The 19,674-nt window shown below is 26.1% G+C and overlaps 1 protein-coding gene across 1 annotated transcript in view; it reads left to right on the forward strand.

Moving 5' to 3' along the window:
- The window catches only part of LOC127279514 (putative E3 ubiquitin-protein ligase protein PFF1365c), a 103,769-nt gene that overhangs the window by 67,974 nt on the left and 16,121 nt on the right, over positions 1–19,674 (forward strand). The window contains exon 2 of the mRNA XM_051301910.1: positions 11,452–11,650. Coding sequence (XP_051157867.1) covers positions 11,452–11,650 — 199 coding nt within the window. The remainder of the gene's footprint in view (positions 1–11,451; positions 11,651–19,674) is intronic.

The raw sequence follows: 19,674 nt of genomic DNA on the forward strand, positions 1-19,674 counted from the left end.
ATGCCGCAGAATTATTTATAAAATTACCGCAGCATCTATATATGTATACCGACCTCCGCCAAGTGAAACGAAACTTTTTCTATATATAAAAGATTTTATCTTCCCCTTTTTCCCTTCGTGTCTATGATACGCATCAAAATAAAGAAAAACAACAAGAAAATTACTCACAACTATACATATTGGTGATTTCACGTGAAATTTACCTACACTGTTAGAAAAATCTGTATTAGATTTAATATACATGCGTATGAAGCGAATATGCACTGCAGGTATTGAAATCTAAGATACATGTATATTAAATTTAAAGTGACAACATGGCGGCTGTAGATGCCTATTTCACCAAACGGTCATTATTTCCTTGATATTGAAAATTTATTTGAAATTGAAACAACAGTGCGTAATTCTTTAACTATTGTGTTGTTTATGTCCAAATAATGTTTTATAAGGGGAAAATTTTTCAAAAAAAACATTCTAAATACAAGAATTTTAATACTTATATGTGACATTTAGGTTAAGTACTATAAATGTCAAATTATATGCATTTTTACAATGTAAATTGATTTAAACTTGTACACTGAAAGAAAATTCATACTACTAAGTATTAAACTCATATTAGAGTTTAATATAAATGTTACAATTTAGGGAAAAAGTGCACCTATACTGATTACTATTACAGTTTTTATGAAAATATATAATGAATTTAAGAGTAACTATTATTTTAAGAAATAAGAATTAGTATATTTATTTTAAAAATTAGTATTTTCTTTATGAATTCACAAAATACGAAATATTATAATAAATAATTTCACAAAATAGTAAGAAAAATAACATATATCCGTATACTTATTTCACATTTTGTAAAACTTTATATTAAAAGTCACGGATTTTCCCGAGAGACTACGAATTTAACCGAAGTTCTGTCTGTTTGCGGCTTCGTGTCCTACTCGAACTTCTACGACTTGATCCGATTTTCGAAAGTGTTGTTAACCAGCAGAACGTACCTATCAACTGTCAACACACGTGTTTCAAATGTTTATAGTGCCACAGAAAACATTTATAATTATTAAATTTATTATTATTTTTATTAATTTTTATTTTTTGATGTCATCTTTACAATTATTTAATTTTTATTTGCAATAAAAATTTTTATAACAATCATAATTTTTAATCTGAAAAAAAAGAAAAATCTATATAAACAATTAATAATAAAAATGAACCCAGCGTAACCTCTATAAAATTACACCATTGGCACTAGTAAACTATTTTTTATTATTAAGTTATTATAAGTAAACTTCTTTCTCGCAAGTGGTAAAAATATTCAGTAGTTAGTATATAAGAAAACGATATATGCCGACCCCCAGCGAAATTTATCGTTATGCGTATAGAATTGTAAGTGTAGGTTTCGTTGCGATCGTGTAATGTCTATGTATAAGCGAAATGAACGTGCGTGTTCATTAGTATGTGTATTAACCTGTATCGTAAGTGTGAATGTGTTGTTCCTAGTCTCACTCCTCTTCCTCCCGAGAATTAACGGAAACGTCCGACAGTTTCCGCTTTTTTTCCCTTTTCTTCCGACATTCTCAATTTTTCGTATAAAGTTTTACAAATATTAGAACGCTACATTCCATATAATGCAACAACTCTATGAGAATTTAATATAATATTTTCAAATATTGGTAATCTTTTTACGTTCTTTCTACAATAATTATTAATATTTGAAAAAAGATTTTAAGTTGGAACTTTAATATAAAGTATATTGAATTTTAATAAAAAGTACACTTTTCTCTAAATTCTAAAAGAATATATTAAAATGTAATACGCATTTTGTTATTTTTTCCTATGAAATTTCTTTCAGTATATTTACATGAAAGAAATTACTTTGCTTTATTAATAAAAACCTTATTTTGTACACAAGAACATGTATAAATTGAGTAAAATGCAATTTTTTTATTTGAATTTTTTTCAGTGACAAAATTTAATATACTTTGTATATGAATTACACTCTAATATACCAGTTTCTTAAATTTAAGTACTTTATGTATATTAAAACTACAAACATTTTTAACAGTGTATAATCCTTTAAATTGAGATAAATATTTTTTTTTTCGTTCTTTACAGAAAAAATATATTCTAAATTTAGGAATATCTTCTTAACTCCTATATAAAAATATTTCTCATGCATTTTATTCTTAAAATGAGAAACAATTCTTAAATTAAGAAATTTTTTCTTTTGTCTGTAGAATTTTTTAATTTAAGAATTGTTTAGGCACTTATAAAAAAATAAAATAAATACGTTTACCTACTATTTTTTCGGTAAAAAACGAATAAAAACACTTATTTTCGTGGTATCCTAATACCTATAATTAAAACCACCTGATAACAGAGGAGCTGTTATTTTTTTCGGGAATAAGCTGTTATTTATAGCTGACTGTGATGCGCGAGGGAACATATTTTATCCTGAAATTAAATAGTTCGGAATAAGTTAGGTGACTTTAGAAACAATTTCCGCGAAAAAATTCGTTTTTACGTGTAATTTTTATTACTCTCTAAATTTGAATCAGCGATAAGTATACCATTTCATATGAGAATACGGGGTCATGTCTTGAATTTTTCTCAAAATTCGGTAAATTGTAGTGATAGTGGTACTAAATAAGTGTACAAATTCTGAATTTGAATTTTTTAATATTTTTCGAGATATTTACAATAACTAATTTGAGCAAGATTTTTTTTAATTTACTTATAACTTTTTTCCTACTAAAAATAGAAAAAAATGTTGTAAATGTTTTTTACGCAAAAGACCTTAAACTTTTATAAAAAAATATTAATTTTTAAACAATTTGTTTAAAAAATAAAATTTGTTTATAACTTTTAAACATGTTCTCCCTCATTTAGAAGCGCGAAAAAAAATCACACAGAAAAAACCTTGTCTCATTTTTGATGCAAATCAAAATGAGCCAATGCTAAACGACATAGACAGTGGCGCCACCAACCTGGTTCATTTTTGTTGCACATCAAAATGAGCCGCCTACACGGCTCATTCTGAGTTCAGTTTTTTTCTGTGCATGAATATTGTATAAGTCATAATAAATCGATGGTTAAATTTTTGAGATGGCATTATTTTTTGTTTTCGAGATATTAATTAATTAACTAACAAAAGTTAATAAAAAATGAAATATTTTATGAACAAATAAAATTAGAGTAATTTTAAAAACACCATTAGAATGCTTATCAAAGTCCGCATCCAACGAGCCCTATATATGAACTATTTCTGATAAACAGGTGTGAAATAATTAATTTTAATAATAAAATAATCGCGCCGAAATCTTTCTGTCGATTGTTTGTTCGGCCATTTGCAAATTCGGACAAATGAAAATTCTATCAATTAGAAATTCTATTAAATGATTTTTCGGTTAAGTAAAAATTCTGTAGTCTGAAAAATCGGTTATATGGAAATTATACCAAATAATAATCCGAACAAATTAAAATTTATCTGAAAGAAAATTCTAAGCAACGAAATTCTACCCAATAAAAATTCTTTAAAATGCCTATTATGTTAAATGAAGATTCGAGCAAATAAAAATTCTGTGAAGTGAATTTTCGGTTATATAAAAATTGTGTAATATAGAAAATCGGTTTGATGAAAATTATACAAAATACTAATTCGAACAAATAAAAATTCTGTTTAAAACTAATTATGACAAATGAAATTTGATAAAATGTAAATTCTAACCAATGATTTTTAGAACATAATCATGCGCCCCAAAAAAAAAACAATAGAGGAGACATTACAAAAAAAAGAAAAACCTTCAGGACGAAGTAGAAAATAGAGAATCAAAAAAAATAATAATAATATAATTGCTTTCCAAGACATTAAAAAAGAAATAAAGCAAAATATGTTAAAATTGTATTGTTTTAAATGTAAATTAAATTAATTACACAAAAGAGGAAGAGTGAATGAGGTAGGGGTGGTGGTAGCGTGCGGCACGCATCTGTGCGGGTCGAATACGGGATGAAAAGAGAAAACGAGAAAGAGCCAGGATCGCTGTTGAAAAAGGGGGAGGGTGAGGAGGTGAAAGAGAGGGGGGGTGGTTTCAATTAGAAGCCGGTAACTCTCCCAGGGATTGTTCATTTCACTCAAAATTTGTATTCACCATTTGTTTTTTGCTCAAAGAGTTCTACCATGCGCTAAATGTGATGTCGCAAAGAGAAGAAAGAATAAAAAAAAAGAAAAAAAAGATAAACTAGACCAAAATATAAAGAAAAAAAAAGATAACGTCACTTTTTTAAATGCAATTTACCACATATTGATAACACATTGTACTTATACAATACTTTATTGTTTTTCGCTGGTATATTCTGACATAAGTGATATTTTAGTGATTCAAAAGACTTCTATTCAACTTAAAATGAAATTTTTTGCTCGATAAAAATTTTTTTGTTTTATAGAATATTTATTTTGAAAAATCTTGCAACGATTCACTATATTGGAGAAAATTTAGAAGAAACTGAAAATGTTTTCTAAATCTATTTTCTTTCAAATAGGTAATTAAATTTTTTTAAAAATTTTTAAATACTATTAAATTTATTAGATATTTTATAAAATTAATTAATTTAAACATTGAGAGAATCTGAATGCAATAACTGATTTCACATTCAACTAACAGAGACAGTTATTGCATCTGACATTTGAATTTACGAATAATAATTTATTTAATTGTTTTTTTTTAATTACCAATACTGTATCTAATTATTAAGGAGCCCCTAACTTCCGCGTAAAAATCGTTAGTTAAAATTTTCATTTGAAAGAATTTTATTTGATATAATTATTTTTTTACACAAATTATCATTTTCGAATTACCATTTGACAGAATTCCTTTTTTAACGAATTTTTACTTTAGGTACACAAATAATTGTTTGTTGAAAGAATTTTTAAAACAAGCTAAATTTTCATTTGACCGAAATTGCAAATATTTGAACAAACAAAAGATTTCGAAGTGAATTTAAAATTTGACCAATCACAGGGAGAAAAATCTTCACCTGCAACAGCGATATATTTTTCAATAATACAACGAAAGTTTTCGCTATTCTAGAGAAACATATAGCTGTTCCAGATAAAGATTTTTTTCCATGCAGAAATAGTCAAGAAAATATTGTGATTGGTCAATTTTTTACATTTGCATCGAAATCTTTTGTTTGATTGAACATTTGCAATTTTCGGTCAAAATAAAAATTTGTTGCGTTTTAAAAATTCTTTCAACCAACAATTTTTGTTCATATAAGAATTTTGGTTAAATTAGAATTTTTTTTATAAAAATAACAAGTTGGTCATGTGAAATTCTGTAAAATAAAAATTGTGTCAAACAAAAATTCGGTAAAAACTCTGTTAAATAAAAATTCTTTAAAAAGAATATATATCAAATATTAATTCGAAAAATGATAATGCGTCCAAAAAATAATTATAACTAATACAATTTTAATTAATGATTTTTATGTGGGAAATTCATGTGCCTCATTATTAAATATAGTAATTTAATATTATTCAATAAAGGATAATTTGTAAAAAAAATTGTTCTGTTGACTATTTGTTTAACCTTTATGGGACTGACGAGCTTTTGCAATTTCAAATTGATTATCATAATTTTTAAAATCGTATCGACCTAAGGTTTTTTGACACCTCAAATTTGTCCATACAAAGTGTTTTAATATTATTTATAATGTACCTTTTTTATTTATTTATTCAAAAATAATAAATAAAGTTTCTTCACCCTTAAAAGGCGGACAAGGTACCCGGGTACCTGTATACATTTCATACAGATAAATGTAAAAATTTCTATTAAAAAAATTATGAAAAATTACATTAAACAATTTTTATTAATTTTTCTAGTAATGCACATAATTTTTTTATAAAATATATGTAATTTAGTTACTATAGTTAAATAATAATATTCATAAGAAATCGTCAGTTTTTAACTTAAAAATTACCATAAAAATGAAGTTTGAATAGAATTAATTTGTATTAAAAATATATTTTAAATAATAAAAAATAAATTTCTTACATTTTTATATTTGATTTCATAAACAATCTGCCTAAATATGTACCTGTTTTGCAATCCAGCAAACAGTATATACATGGATACTATTTAATGTAAAATCAATGAAATTTTGAATATATATACAAAATACTTAATACGTAATGGACAGTTTTTTAATAATCAACTAATAATGTCAACTAAAAATGTTGTCTCTTAAAAATGAGGCCTATTTTCGGCCTTAAAATAAGACTTCTTTTTAATGTGTATTCATATCATGTGATTACTACTATCATTGAATCGTTCACTACACTTAAAGTTAATTGAACTGTACATTTTGATATAAAATCTTCAATAAATTAAACATAGGTACCCGGGCACCTTGTGCCATAAAGGTTAATCAGAATAAAATTTTTCTAAAAAAAAGTTGAACATTTTCTAATCATTGAAAAAAATGACATAAACTTATTGTTAGTTTATTGAATAGTGAGAATGCATATTTTAATGAAAAAAAGTGTATATACTGGAAAATGAGAAATCACATTAAATAACGAATTGAGTTAAATATTACTCGAGAGCAAGGGCGATTAGCCCATATTCGGAGTGCGTTGAATATTAAAGAGAGGAAATACGTGGGAATGTAAATTGCCCGAGCTTTACCCAACCTGTTTCATCCGAATGTGAGTGAGTGAGAACACATGAGCAGACACATTTTGTGCAAATGCAATATTGTATATACATATATATATATATACATGTAAATATATATAAATTTATGAACCGACTTATGTACTTCATGTGTTCATAGAAGGTAGTTTGAATATGTCGAGCGACGGCTGCGAAACTCGTAACGAAATTTGCGTTATAGTTCTCCACCTTTCGCTACATTTCACTTTAGTATAGATCAAGGCTTGGCCATTTGGGAAATTCACCTTAAGACTATTTTGATATTAGACGCATTCGAAACTTTTCGGAAAATCTTGAATTTCTCGTAATATAGTTGTTGAATATAATTTTTTATAATAATAATAATAATTGAAAAAATATTTATCCTAATCATTAATTTTATTTATTAATTATAAAATAAAAAAAATGTTAATAATTTCCAAGAATAATAAATTAAAAAAAAATGTTTCATTATAGGTACAAATTCATATAAAATTTTTATAGAATTAAAAGAATTTTTTAAATATCCTACAACTTATTATTATCTTCTTTATAAATAAACAATATTAATAAAATAAAAATAAAAAACTTAATTATACTTTAGAAACATGAAAGTCAATATATTACGATATTTTATTAAATTTTTGAATTATTTCTTTTTGTCACACTCAGTTTATCATAAAAAATAATTAAATATATTATGCTTTCTTAAAACAAAAGAGTTAAGTTGAATATGACAAATGGCCAACATCTCGATCATAAATATTGCTATAAACATCAAATATTTATATTATACTGTACATTGAGATTTTTATACACAACAGTTATTTGCCAATGAATATAAATAAAAAAAAGGAGATCTACATTTTTAACGCATACCAGGTAACGTCAGGTTTGATGAAAATAAAAATTTCTCAATATTTGGACATTTTTTTGATATTAAAACAGTAAAAAATTTTACAAAATTTTTCAACTTTTATTGCACTATTAGTTTACGTTAAATAATATAATAATTAATTATATTGAACACTTTTACTTGATTAACTTTTTTTTTATTTTGTCAATTAACCTAAATTTACTTTGAATTTAAAAAAATTAATAAAAAATAAATAAATAAAAACAAGTAATAATATTAACAAATAAAATTTATCATTGAAATAAAATAAATAAAAAGTGAATGGAAATAAAAAAATTAACTGATTAAAAAAAATAGTAATTGAAAAAATAATAAAAGAACTAAAGTGACATCATAAAAAATAATGAATAATTAATAGTAAACGGAAAATATTAAAATGCTATTAAAAAAAATATGTGTGTATGAAAAAAAGGGTTTAAAATTTTTGGCGCGATGACTCTCGTAAAATAAATGGTCACTTCTTTTTCCTACATTATATACATATATACAAAAAAGTAAAAAAAAACATAAAGGCTAATTTTCCTCTCTGTCCGTATTCTACCAAGAATTTTTCTGCACCAGTGGCCGACCTTATACCCCCATCCCCTCTCCTTCCTTCCCCCCATCACCGTGTAGAAATGGTACTGTTTTTAATAACCTAATGGCTCTTACGCGGTACATTATGCTCATTCCTCTCTTGTGCTCATTCCTTTATTTACAATCTACACCGAAATGACAAAAATATCTAACGTTCTTTCGTCCACCTACTTACATTTTATTCTTATTCACAGTATAAAATTTTACAAAAAAAAAGAATATAACAAAAATAAGCTTGGTTTCACACATCGTATAGATATATATAGTTTAAGAAAAAAAAAAAAAAAAAATAGGAAGATATAGTATATAAATATAAGAAGACACGTATGAGAATGAATTTCTCTCTCTTTTTTGTCGAGAACAATTTGAAAGTGCTCTTAAAAGTCTAGAATGATTTCTCAAAAAAAAAAAAAAAAAAGGAAAGATTTGCCTCGAGGAGGTTAGACGTTTGAAACTGATTCTGTTCTCTGTTTGCACCCCCAGCCTTTTTGGCGAAAGCAACCCCCCTTGAAATTTCTTTCGATTTTCTTGCACATCCACACTCTCTTCAGAAATATAGAAAGGTGGTTATTGCTTCTAATGAGAACGATAATTTCCGCTTTTTTGTACTTTTCCATTCAATTGCAATGCAGACTGAAAGCGCGAGAGATATTCCAAATTTCTTATGGTTGATTCTCATATATTTCTTCTTTTATTGTGGTTCTTTATATTATATTTCGTTATTTTTAAATAGATTTAACGTTTTATTTTATTCGAAAATAGCAAATATATATATACTAAATATATTTCCCCTGGATGCATATATGAATAAACTCTAAAATTTATTTGTTAAAATTTTCATTTTACAATCTTTTTATTTTTTTATTTTTATTTAATTAACAATTCTGTAATATAAAAATTCGGTTGAATAGAATTTCTTTAACAAAATAATTCAAAGAAAAAATTCTCAGAGCTAAATATTTAAGAAAATTACTTCTTCCAACTACAAATAACGAAAAAAATAATATAAAATATACAGTTAATAGATACTGACATTCTAAAAATTTAGCGAATTTAATTAATTAAAAAAATTCCTGAAATCTCATTCAAAGTTAAATTTATATGTGTGCGTGTGTATGTAAATGAATATTTCATTTTGTGGCGAGTGTAAATTACAATAAGTTAACTGTACACGAAGTTAAATTTACGCGCCCTTTAAAAACTTGGTCGTACCACTCAAAAACGAATATCAACGTCAAAATTTAAGTTATGTGCAGTTACTTAATTAATATTATTAAATTCATTGAATTAAATAACTTTCATTTTTTAATCAAATAAATTTTATTTAAACCAACAATTAATGTATTTGAAATAAAAATACGAAAATAATTAATATTTTAGTTTTAAAATACGAAAAAATTCTAAATTAGTGAACAAATTCTAATCAGTAAGATTTTAGGTACAATGTTTTTTTTACACATTAGCTTTACCATAATATTTATTAACGAAAATTCTATACCTTTACTCATATTTTATAATGTACTTTAAGGTAAAAAGGTAATAAATTTTTAAAAATTATAAAAAGACATACATTTTTTAAGTCTTTTTGATCCACACTGTAAAAAGAGAGGTATTAATTTAATACCAACTTTAGGTACTAAATTGCCTTTTGGTTCTATTTTAATACCTAAAATTGGTACTATATTAGTACCTTCTTTTTACAGTGGCATGTAATCCCTTAAAAAGTATTTTCCTCGATGATCAATGTTAAAAATACCGCGTCATTTAGAAGAGAAAAAAAATTCACTTTTTCGACAAATTATAGCAAATATAAATATAGGTATTTTTCAAATAGATTTTTTTTCGTACGAGGGCCGACAGCGCAGGGATTAAAAAGAAAAAAAAACCCCAGCCAATTATGATTCCAAAGGCGGGTTTAGTAATATTTCAAAACTCTTTTGAAATTTAACGATCGGACGTTTTTAATTTCCCAACGTTTCATATATAAGAAAAGAGGGGGATGCAAATTGTGACAGAAAAGTTATGCGCGTCGTGAAATTAATGCCTTTCTGAGCATTGGAGCTTAATAGGTCGTTAGATACTTAAACGTATACACGTACCTGCGTACTCTCGCGACTGTAACAGTTGCGCGCAAGTAAATTTATAGTAGAGGAAAGACTTCGTGGGGAGAATTGAATCGGAGCAGTCAATTCTAAAAGGCTTTTGTCTTCCTATATAATTTTCGGTCGGCAGTAAATTTTCTGACTTCTATATATATATATATATCACACCAGTAGGAAACTTTCATTTTACACTTTCAGTTACTAAATATATACATATGAACTCAAAATTTTATCACATTCTTCAATTTACCATTCCTATCGACAATGTCTTAACTGTATTTTCCCACTGAAGGTAAAAATGAAATTTTTTCAAAAATTTCGTTTTTGTTGAACAATGTTAAATTGAGGGGAACAAATTGATAGAAATATTTGGGTCAAAACATAATTTGATCCAATTCGGTATCAACTTGATACCATAATCAAGAAAACAGTGAAATAATTCTAATGAGTAAAAAAAATAATACAACAGTTTTCTTGATAGTATCAAATTGATATCAAAGTTGATATTGAGACCAAAAGAATCAATTTTTTATTTGATCTGCATTTTGGGTATCAATTCGTTGCAATTTGATACTTTTAAGTTAACAGTGACACGTTTAAAGATTACATAAGCAGTTAAACCTAGATAATTTTTAAACCTCATTATTAATTGAAGATGAATAAATAACGACTAAAATTAGTACCACATTTTTTTTCGAAAAAATCGATTTTCTAAAAACTACTCTCTAAATATGAATTAGCGACTATTCGCTTTGAATAGTGACTATTCGCTTATTCCTAGCGCAGAGTATGCAGCTGGGAATAAGTGAATAATCATTCATTGAAAATTCGCTTATTACTAGCGAATAGTCGCTATTTTAATCAGCCCAGAGTATGCAGCTACGAATAAGCGAATAGTCGCTGATTCAAATTTAGAGAGTGCAGATTCTTGTAGTAGACATATGCAGAAATGCCAAAGAAACTATTATTTTGGTTGGTCTCACTTGTCTAATAATTTGACTGTAGGATTTCTAGTTAAAAGAAATAATAATTTTCCCCATATGTTTTTATTCGGATTTCAGAAAAGCAAGTTTCTATTTTTGTGAAAATATCAAATTACGATTAAATAAATAAGTCAAATGAAAAGAATTGTTAATTGACTTGAAAATGTATAATTTTACAGGTGGATTATGACGATTGGGTTAACATTAAATGTGCCACATTTTCATGCACGACTCTATTTCGTGGTTTTCGCCTTCTATATTATTTCTGCCTCGAATGGAAGCAAATATAAACAAGATATTCAGAAGATAAATAGGCAACCTGAGGAATCATTAGTGGAGAGAAAACGAACAAGAACTGCACTACATCACGGAAATAGTGTGAGTCGAAATTCTTGATTTAAATTTATTATCAAGTATAAAGCAATATTATTTGCATTACATATTCTAATTTTGTTAAATAAAATACATATTTTGCATATATAAATATTATTTTATAAATAACACACAAGGGAAACTAAAATAAATTAATCGATGTCTTTTTGTTCGCGGGGAATAAATCAATTAGTAAAGAAAAAAGAGAAATGAGTGAGAAAAGTGAAAATATTAGTCGAGGGTTATTTTAATATTTCAGAAGTTTGGTTCTTTGCGAAATCGTTTTGTCTCCGGGCATAGCTCTTCATCCCTTTATCTCTTGTGTTGAAACGTTAGATTCTTACACCGGATGACAAAATGACAAAGGAGTGGTCGCCTGGGGCCAGCGATATTACCGTTTCCGTTACGGAACTATGCGAACTGTCTACCATATACCTACACACCTATACCACCTTCCAAAACCTCTCGCCGAAAACGACCCTTGATTGATTATACTCCTTGTAATTTTGGCTCTTGCCATTCTCGCCAATGCGATTGATAGATGTGTGAAAACGCCCGCCATTTAGAACATTTATATATATATATATTACGAAAACCACCATGTTAGTCATAGACCATGAGTGCAAGAGAGGCAGACTTATGTAAAAAAAAATTGTTTTAGAAAATATTCAAGACCGATTTTGCATTCGTCTTATCCGATTTACAATAAGGAAAAAATATGTCATTGTACCAATTTTCCATTTAATCAAATTTCTATTTGACCGAATATTTATTTAACAGTAATTTTATTACCCAAAAACCCCTAACTATCGAGTTTCAAATAAATCTGATAAACTTAGAAATTTGTTTGCCATTTTTAATTTTGAAAAACTGATACCAGATTCATAATCATCGACTCCGAAAACCCTTGAGTAACGAGTTTCAAGCAAATCTGATAAACTTGAAAATTTGTCCGCCATTTTGGTTCCGATATTTTGAATTTTGAAAAACTGATGCTAGATTCATAATCAGCAATGTTCCAGAAAGGTAAAATTCAAAATTTAAGAAATTACCAAAATAAAATGAAAACTTAAGGGAAAAATTTGAAAATATATCAATATTATAAATATAAAATATAATTAATGGTTTTAAAAATAATTTAGTGAACTTCAAAATGGTACTAACTATTATGTACACAAAATTAATGTAATATTTTTAAATTTTTACTAAAAAAAAGTGTTGCATGCAATTATTATATTGGTATAAAATAGAAAATATATCTTCTAACCTTAGAAAGCAGTCGATGAATCATATTTGTCAGATGTGAAAATTTGTTGGAAACACACGCGATTTAAAAAAATTTCGAAAACCACTTTAAAAAAAAATAACTAACTAACTATACTTTTACTAAAGATTTAAGTGATCGCGATTTTAAGAATTTCGAACACTCCCGTAATAAAATGTTTAGGAGCCATCCATAAACTACGCGTTCCTTTTTTTGAAATTTTAACCCCACACGAAAAAAAAGTAGAATTTTTACCCCAAAATCGGTATAAAAATTACCTGCAACAAATTTTATCCTAGTTGAGGGCGCCACCGTCTATGTGAATTAGCATTAGTTAAAATTACCCGCAACAAAATTTACCCAGCGTTTTTTCTGTGCCCTTCTCCATCATGTAGTGCACTGTTTTTCCTCTTGTAGTAGTAAATAGCTTGAACCCCCTTCCCCTTACAGAGTCACCCCTTAGTAAAATTACAAATTAAAATTTAACACTCTTAAAATTTTTTCGTTCGCAAAACAAAAAAACCGAACACTCCCGAGCATATTCACTTCAAATCTGAAAATATCAAATAAAAAAAATTAATAAAACATATATATATGTTTAACACGTCTAAGCAGATAAATACACGAATTAAAACTGATCCCTATTGAAAAATCTCACATGAGATTACATATGTGAAGTCACAAGCGAAGTCACATGGAAACTGAAATGTGAACTCTCATGAGAACTTACACAAGAACTCAAATTGGAACTAACATAGGAACTCACATAGGAACGCACTTAGTGTTTTGACCCCGGTACACATGTAGGTTCCCATGTGAGTTCTCATGTGGGTCCTCATGCAAGTTCTCTTGTAAGTTCACAGTGAGTTTCCATGCTTGACAGTTTTTTAAAATAAAAATAATTTCAAGTTATAATAAATAACATAATTTATTGAAATAAAAATAAGGTCGTAAGTCAAATCATAGTAATAATTATGGCAAAAATAAATATTTTTTTATTAAAATTAAAACTGTTTACATTTTTTTAAAATTTGAGATTCTTTCTGCAATCTCGAATCTTTTGAGATAGAAAATGGCCAATTAGTTTCATTCGAGCTTCTCTGGGAGCACCCGTGCATTTCGATTCTGTGAGTTTTTTGTATAACAAATCTGTAAAAAGAATCAATAGATTAATTTGATAATGATCTCAGTTTATAAGCAAGCTTTCTACAATTAGCAAATTACAAGCTTGCTACTTATAATTAAAATAAAATTTTAAACATAATTTTTTTTTCAATTTCATAACTTTACCTTCTAATAATTTATATTTTTCGGGTGAAAGTTCCTTTCGCTCAGCAGAATCTCTTCCTTCTTTTATTTTTTTTTTATCTAAACACCTTAATTTTAATACTTCAGGACCCCAAAAAATTGAACTCAGATCTTTGATGAATTTGGAGTCCTGCTCTCTTTTTAAACGTTCCCAAATATCACGGTGAACGTAGTATTCTAATCCCAGGTGTACCTATAAAATGTTTATAAATAAGAAAAGAACTAAGAAAGAAAGGGAAAAAGTATATTGAAAGAAAAATTTTTGCAACTTTTGTTTCCTTGAAATGAAAACCATATAAAAAGTAGATTAAAATTTAAGTCATATAAGTTATGATGCCAACCATGAAAGGTTGTTATAAGAGTTTTCTCCTTACCTTATCATTTTCTGTTTCTATGAAACGCTTATAACTCTCCATGGCAGTTGTCCTAATATTTTTCCCCCTGTTATTATTGACCGTTTCTAGAACTTGAAATTAAAATGAAAAGTTGGATGGATTTCAACACACAAAAAGTAGCGTTATTAGCATTAAATTATAAAAAAAAGTATCAAAACAGATTGTATATTCATTAAGGGGTTACACCACACTAAACGTAAATCATTTTTACGGTTTTAAATAAAAATTTTTTTTGATGAAACTATTAAAGATACAATTTCTTGTAATGGGGGGTATGATAGTTCAAAATATATTTTACCGATTGACTCGAAAATTGAAATACAACTTCTATATATATTCTCCAAAGAGTGACGTAGGATTTTAATATTTTTAAAAATTACATTTTTTTATGATTTATCAAATTTTTCATACACTTAGAAAAAAATACTATTGAATTTATAGCACGTATACTCATATACGTTCAAAAGCAAATGTAGTTAACTTTATGCGACACGTAGTTAAATTTATAGAATTGCATTTGAATCTAAAACTGTCTTCTTTGATTCAATAGCAATGCAATAAAATGAAATATATGTCGAATTATGTTTATGACATCCGCTTTTCAACGTATGTGAATATGCATGCTATACATTTAATAGCATTTTTTTCTCTGGGTACGATTAATACCAACAACAAAGGAATAAAAAAAATTATAATCAGAAAACTTACCATTGAAGTCGATGTTCGCTAAAGGTCTACGTGTGGCGTTAGATTGACCGTTAGAATGATTGGAATCGTCTGTAAGAATAGTCTAAATTAATTATTTCTTACAGGCCTGGCGGACTGAGCGAATTGGTCTTGATTGGTTTTTCACAGAATTTTATATGTAATTGATAAATATTAATGTTTATGTTACTTAAATCAAAGAAGATGTTATTTTAAAAAGTGATTATTATTATTTTTTAATTTATGTCTTTATATTAAATATAATAAAATTTAGTTTATTAATTCCAGTACTTTCTCTTCTTTTAAAAATTTTAATAAATTAGAAATTAATATGAAAACACAATCATGACCGAACAAAGTCTCCATTCGGGATTCAAAATCTTCAATAGAAGCAAAATATAAAAATACAAATTGCAATATCTACGTACCATTGGAATCCATATTTAAATGTAATCCATTTGTTGCGTTGGGCAAATTGCCGGATTGATTTAAATATTCTGCCAAAATAATTTTACTTTATAATTTAAAAATAATTACATGCTATATAGTAATAGAAGAGCGGTATTATCCTATACTACTTTTAAGAAATGTAAACTGAGTCCTTATTTTCTTTAAAACATGATCAAAATCAATTTAAAAACATACTAATTATAAATAACTATGATTATTACAAAATAGTTTGCCTTGTTGTTTGAACTTTATAGTATTATTACATACCATTTAAATCCATGTTTGAATTTAGTTCACGTGTTACGTTGGACAAATCATTAGAATGATTTGAATAATCTGCAAATATAATAATACTTTATATTTTTGTGTAATTGAAATTAAATGATAGTAAAAGAATAGTTTTATCTTCTTATGAAATTCTTATTTTCTCAGGCCTGGAATCGACTTTGAGTCGAAAATATTAAACAATAATCAAGTTTATGAGGCATTATTTTTGCAAAATTGTGAACACATTATTTTTCCATAAATATAATCAAAACTTTATAAGAAAAAGATTTATTTGTAAAGTTTAATTTACTTCTTTGTAGATGATTGTTGCAAAATTTATTTTAAGAATAATTTAATTTAATAATTTAAATCAATTAAAATAATTTTTAATAAAATTTTATGAAATAGTTTTTAAACATGTTAGAGAACCAAGCAGTTTTTTTGAATAATTTTAATGAAACATTTAGTAAATAATTCTTTTCTTCAACATTTTAATAATTCTAAAAAATAAAAAAATTTTTAAAAATTTTAATACAAACTTTTTTTTGTAGATATTTTGAATCTTAGAAAATATGTAGGAATGGAAAATATGGACAACACATATTTGAAATTTCAGAAATTAGAATTGAAAAAATGTCAAAAATTACATTTTTAAAATAATTTTTCAATATCATTTTTCATAAATTAATTCTCATTTGGATTTTTCATTATAAATTTTGATAATCTTATAAATTTTTTAATTTACAATTAAAGTATTTCAAACTTTGATTTTCAAAAACTGCAATGAAAACTTGAAGATAATTAATTATTTTCAAAAAAGTTAACAAAATTTCAATTACTTAGAAACTTTAATTATTCAATTATTTTAAAAAATTTTATTTTTGTATAGAAAAATTGATAAAAATAAATTTTTAAATGTTGAAATAGTTATATTTTTAACTATAAAAATCAAAGTAATTGGCATTTTATACTAAAAAAAATTAATTTTGTTGCAATATTTAAAAAAACAGTCTAAAAATTCGCATTTTTTGAAAATAAGTCGAAAACATTCGCCTTTTCTAAAAACAGTTGAAAAATTCGAACTATCCCAGGCCTGTTTTTTTTACAAACATCAATTAAACCAGTAAAAACCAACATGCTGATTGTAAATAATTAATGAAAAGTTGTTAGTCTTGTGATTTTAAGTTTATAGCAATATCACTTACCATTTAAGTTCATCGTTAAATTTAGTCTTTGCGCTGCGTTCGGCAAATCATTAGAACTATTTGAAACATCTGAAACAAAAATTTTACTTTACTATCTAATGTACAGTAGGGACTTGATTATTTGGACCTTTATTTTTCTGATTATCCACGCAAATTTGAAAAATTTTTTTCCTCAAAGTTTGTAAGAATTTAATATAAAAAATTCATTAGTTCGGATAATCGAGTCCACTGTAATATATTGACGACCTAATCTTACTAAAATTGATGTTTTTATTATTGAAAAAGCAGCTTAATTCTATAACAAATTATACAAAAAATATTTAATGAAGTTTATTTTAAAGAAATTAAATAGTCTCATAACGAAAAAAAAATTTTATAAATAAGAAATATTTCTTTTTTATTTTATTTATTTTATCTTTAAGGAAAAGAAAATTAAAAATTGAATATTTTGTTCACTATTAATTTTAATTAAATAGTTGTCAAAGTCAATTCCAACGAATAAAAATGAGATAATAAATACAAACCAAGTTTTGAATGTAAACTTGCTTCCTCGCACGTCATAATTGCGGTAGACGACCTTTTCGACAAATGTTTTGAAATTTCATCATTATTATTATTTACGTTTCTTAGTCCATCTATTTCCTGTTCATCTGATGATGAATCCGAAAGACAAGAAACCCTTTTTCTTTGATATCGCTTATGAGTCTCTAAGATATCTAAAGTTTCTTGTTGTCTTGCTATTTTCTGGCACGTGTTAACTTTTTTCTTTATTTTCTGTCATAAATAATAAATCTTATCAATTTTTATTTAACAATGGTCAATTAAAAAAGAATGTTAGTATTAAAATTATTGAGAAATAAAATTATGACATAATAAATTCATTATAAGAAATCCAGAAATTGTAGTTTAAAAAGATATTATAATTACTTTAGGTTTAGCTGCTTTACTAATTTTCACATTCATCTCCGAAAAGCTTAGCATCCGCTTATTGGGAAACTTTTTCCTTTTAGTAAGTTTTTCTTGCAACCTACTAGAAAAATCTTCTCTCCTTGCTGCGCAAAAAAACAACAAAAGAATTAAAAATTTAGTAATTAGATACAGCCAGTTTGAAAATAGTATGCTTCCAAATCTATCAACTAAATTAAAAATATGTAAAATAAATAAAGTTTTATCACAAGAAAATTTGAAAAATGTTGCAAAAAAATTCCAAACATTTCCATTTTTTTCGAAATAAATTTATGTTTCCAATGAAAAACAAACTCTTAAAATTTTCCACATCCAAAAAAAATTAATAACATAATTTGATTATGATATATATTACACATATACTTACAAGAAAGCATAAGTATTCGGGCGTTTAATAGACGATCATTTTTTTTGTTGCCTTTTTCCCAAACTTTATACTTCTTCTCAGAAATGAAATCTTTTTCACTTTTAGGATGAAAATTATAAATTTGACTTACTGGAACAACTGTTTCAGAGCCGTCTGTTGAATAGCGTATCAAAGCACTTAGAGCACATACAGAATTTCTATTAGCCATTTTCACCAGTACACTTGATTGAAAAATACCGACAAGCACACTGACAAATTTTTTTCTATTGCTTGTTTGATGCCATCGTGACTCCAAAACAAGCCGGTATCACGTGTTCAACATAAAGCAGTGGTCGTAGCAGAGTTGCCACTGCCAGTTACTCTCTTTAAACACACCTTCGTCTTCACCGTCATTGGTCGAAATGTGCGCGTTAATTTGAAATTTAAAAAAAAATTAATTGACAACTTATTTACGAAATATATTTATGATATAATTACATTAAAAATATGTTCAAAGTTTATATATGTGTTAAAAAATAATTATTTAATAACAAAATGTGCATTTGAAAATTTTTTTCTTCCGAATTTAAAATCAACTTGTGCATTTAAAAGACATGCGCACTTGCGTTTGTATAGAGTGACTGGCAACTGTGTAATCCGAGGCCTACTTCGTGTTGTGTTCGTGTATTTCCGTTTTAACGTCATTTTTGTGTTCAACGTTAGTTTCCAAATTGTGAGTGAAAATTATCTTATAAACTAAAAATTTGATGCCGAATTAATATAAGTCCTGTATTTGTTGTGTTAACAATTGCTGAACAATCACCAAGTAAGTAATATATATATATATATATATATATATATATATATATATATATATATATATATATTTATTTATTTTAAAGTAAAAATTTGCTTTACTAGTTTCTCATAGGTTAGAAAATATTACATATTATACAAATACAAATACCGCTTTATTTGAAATGTTAGAATGACAGAAGAGACGCTTACTTCACCTTTTTTTGAAAATAAGTTAATGTTATATATAAATAATTTTTAGAAATTTTTAAAATTAATTAAAAACAATTTTTATTTTTTTTTAAACAAGAACATTGAATAAATGGACA

Source organism: Leptopilina boulardi, unplaced genomic scaffold (assembly GCF_019393585.1).
Source record: "Leptopilina boulardi isolate dan_hultmark-lab unplaced genomic scaffold, ZJU_Lbou_2.1 LbouV2_216, whole genome shotgun sequence".
Classification (NCBI taxonomy): domain Eukaryota; kingdom Metazoa; phylum Arthropoda; class Insecta; order Hymenoptera; family Figitidae; genus Leptopilina; species Leptopilina boulardi.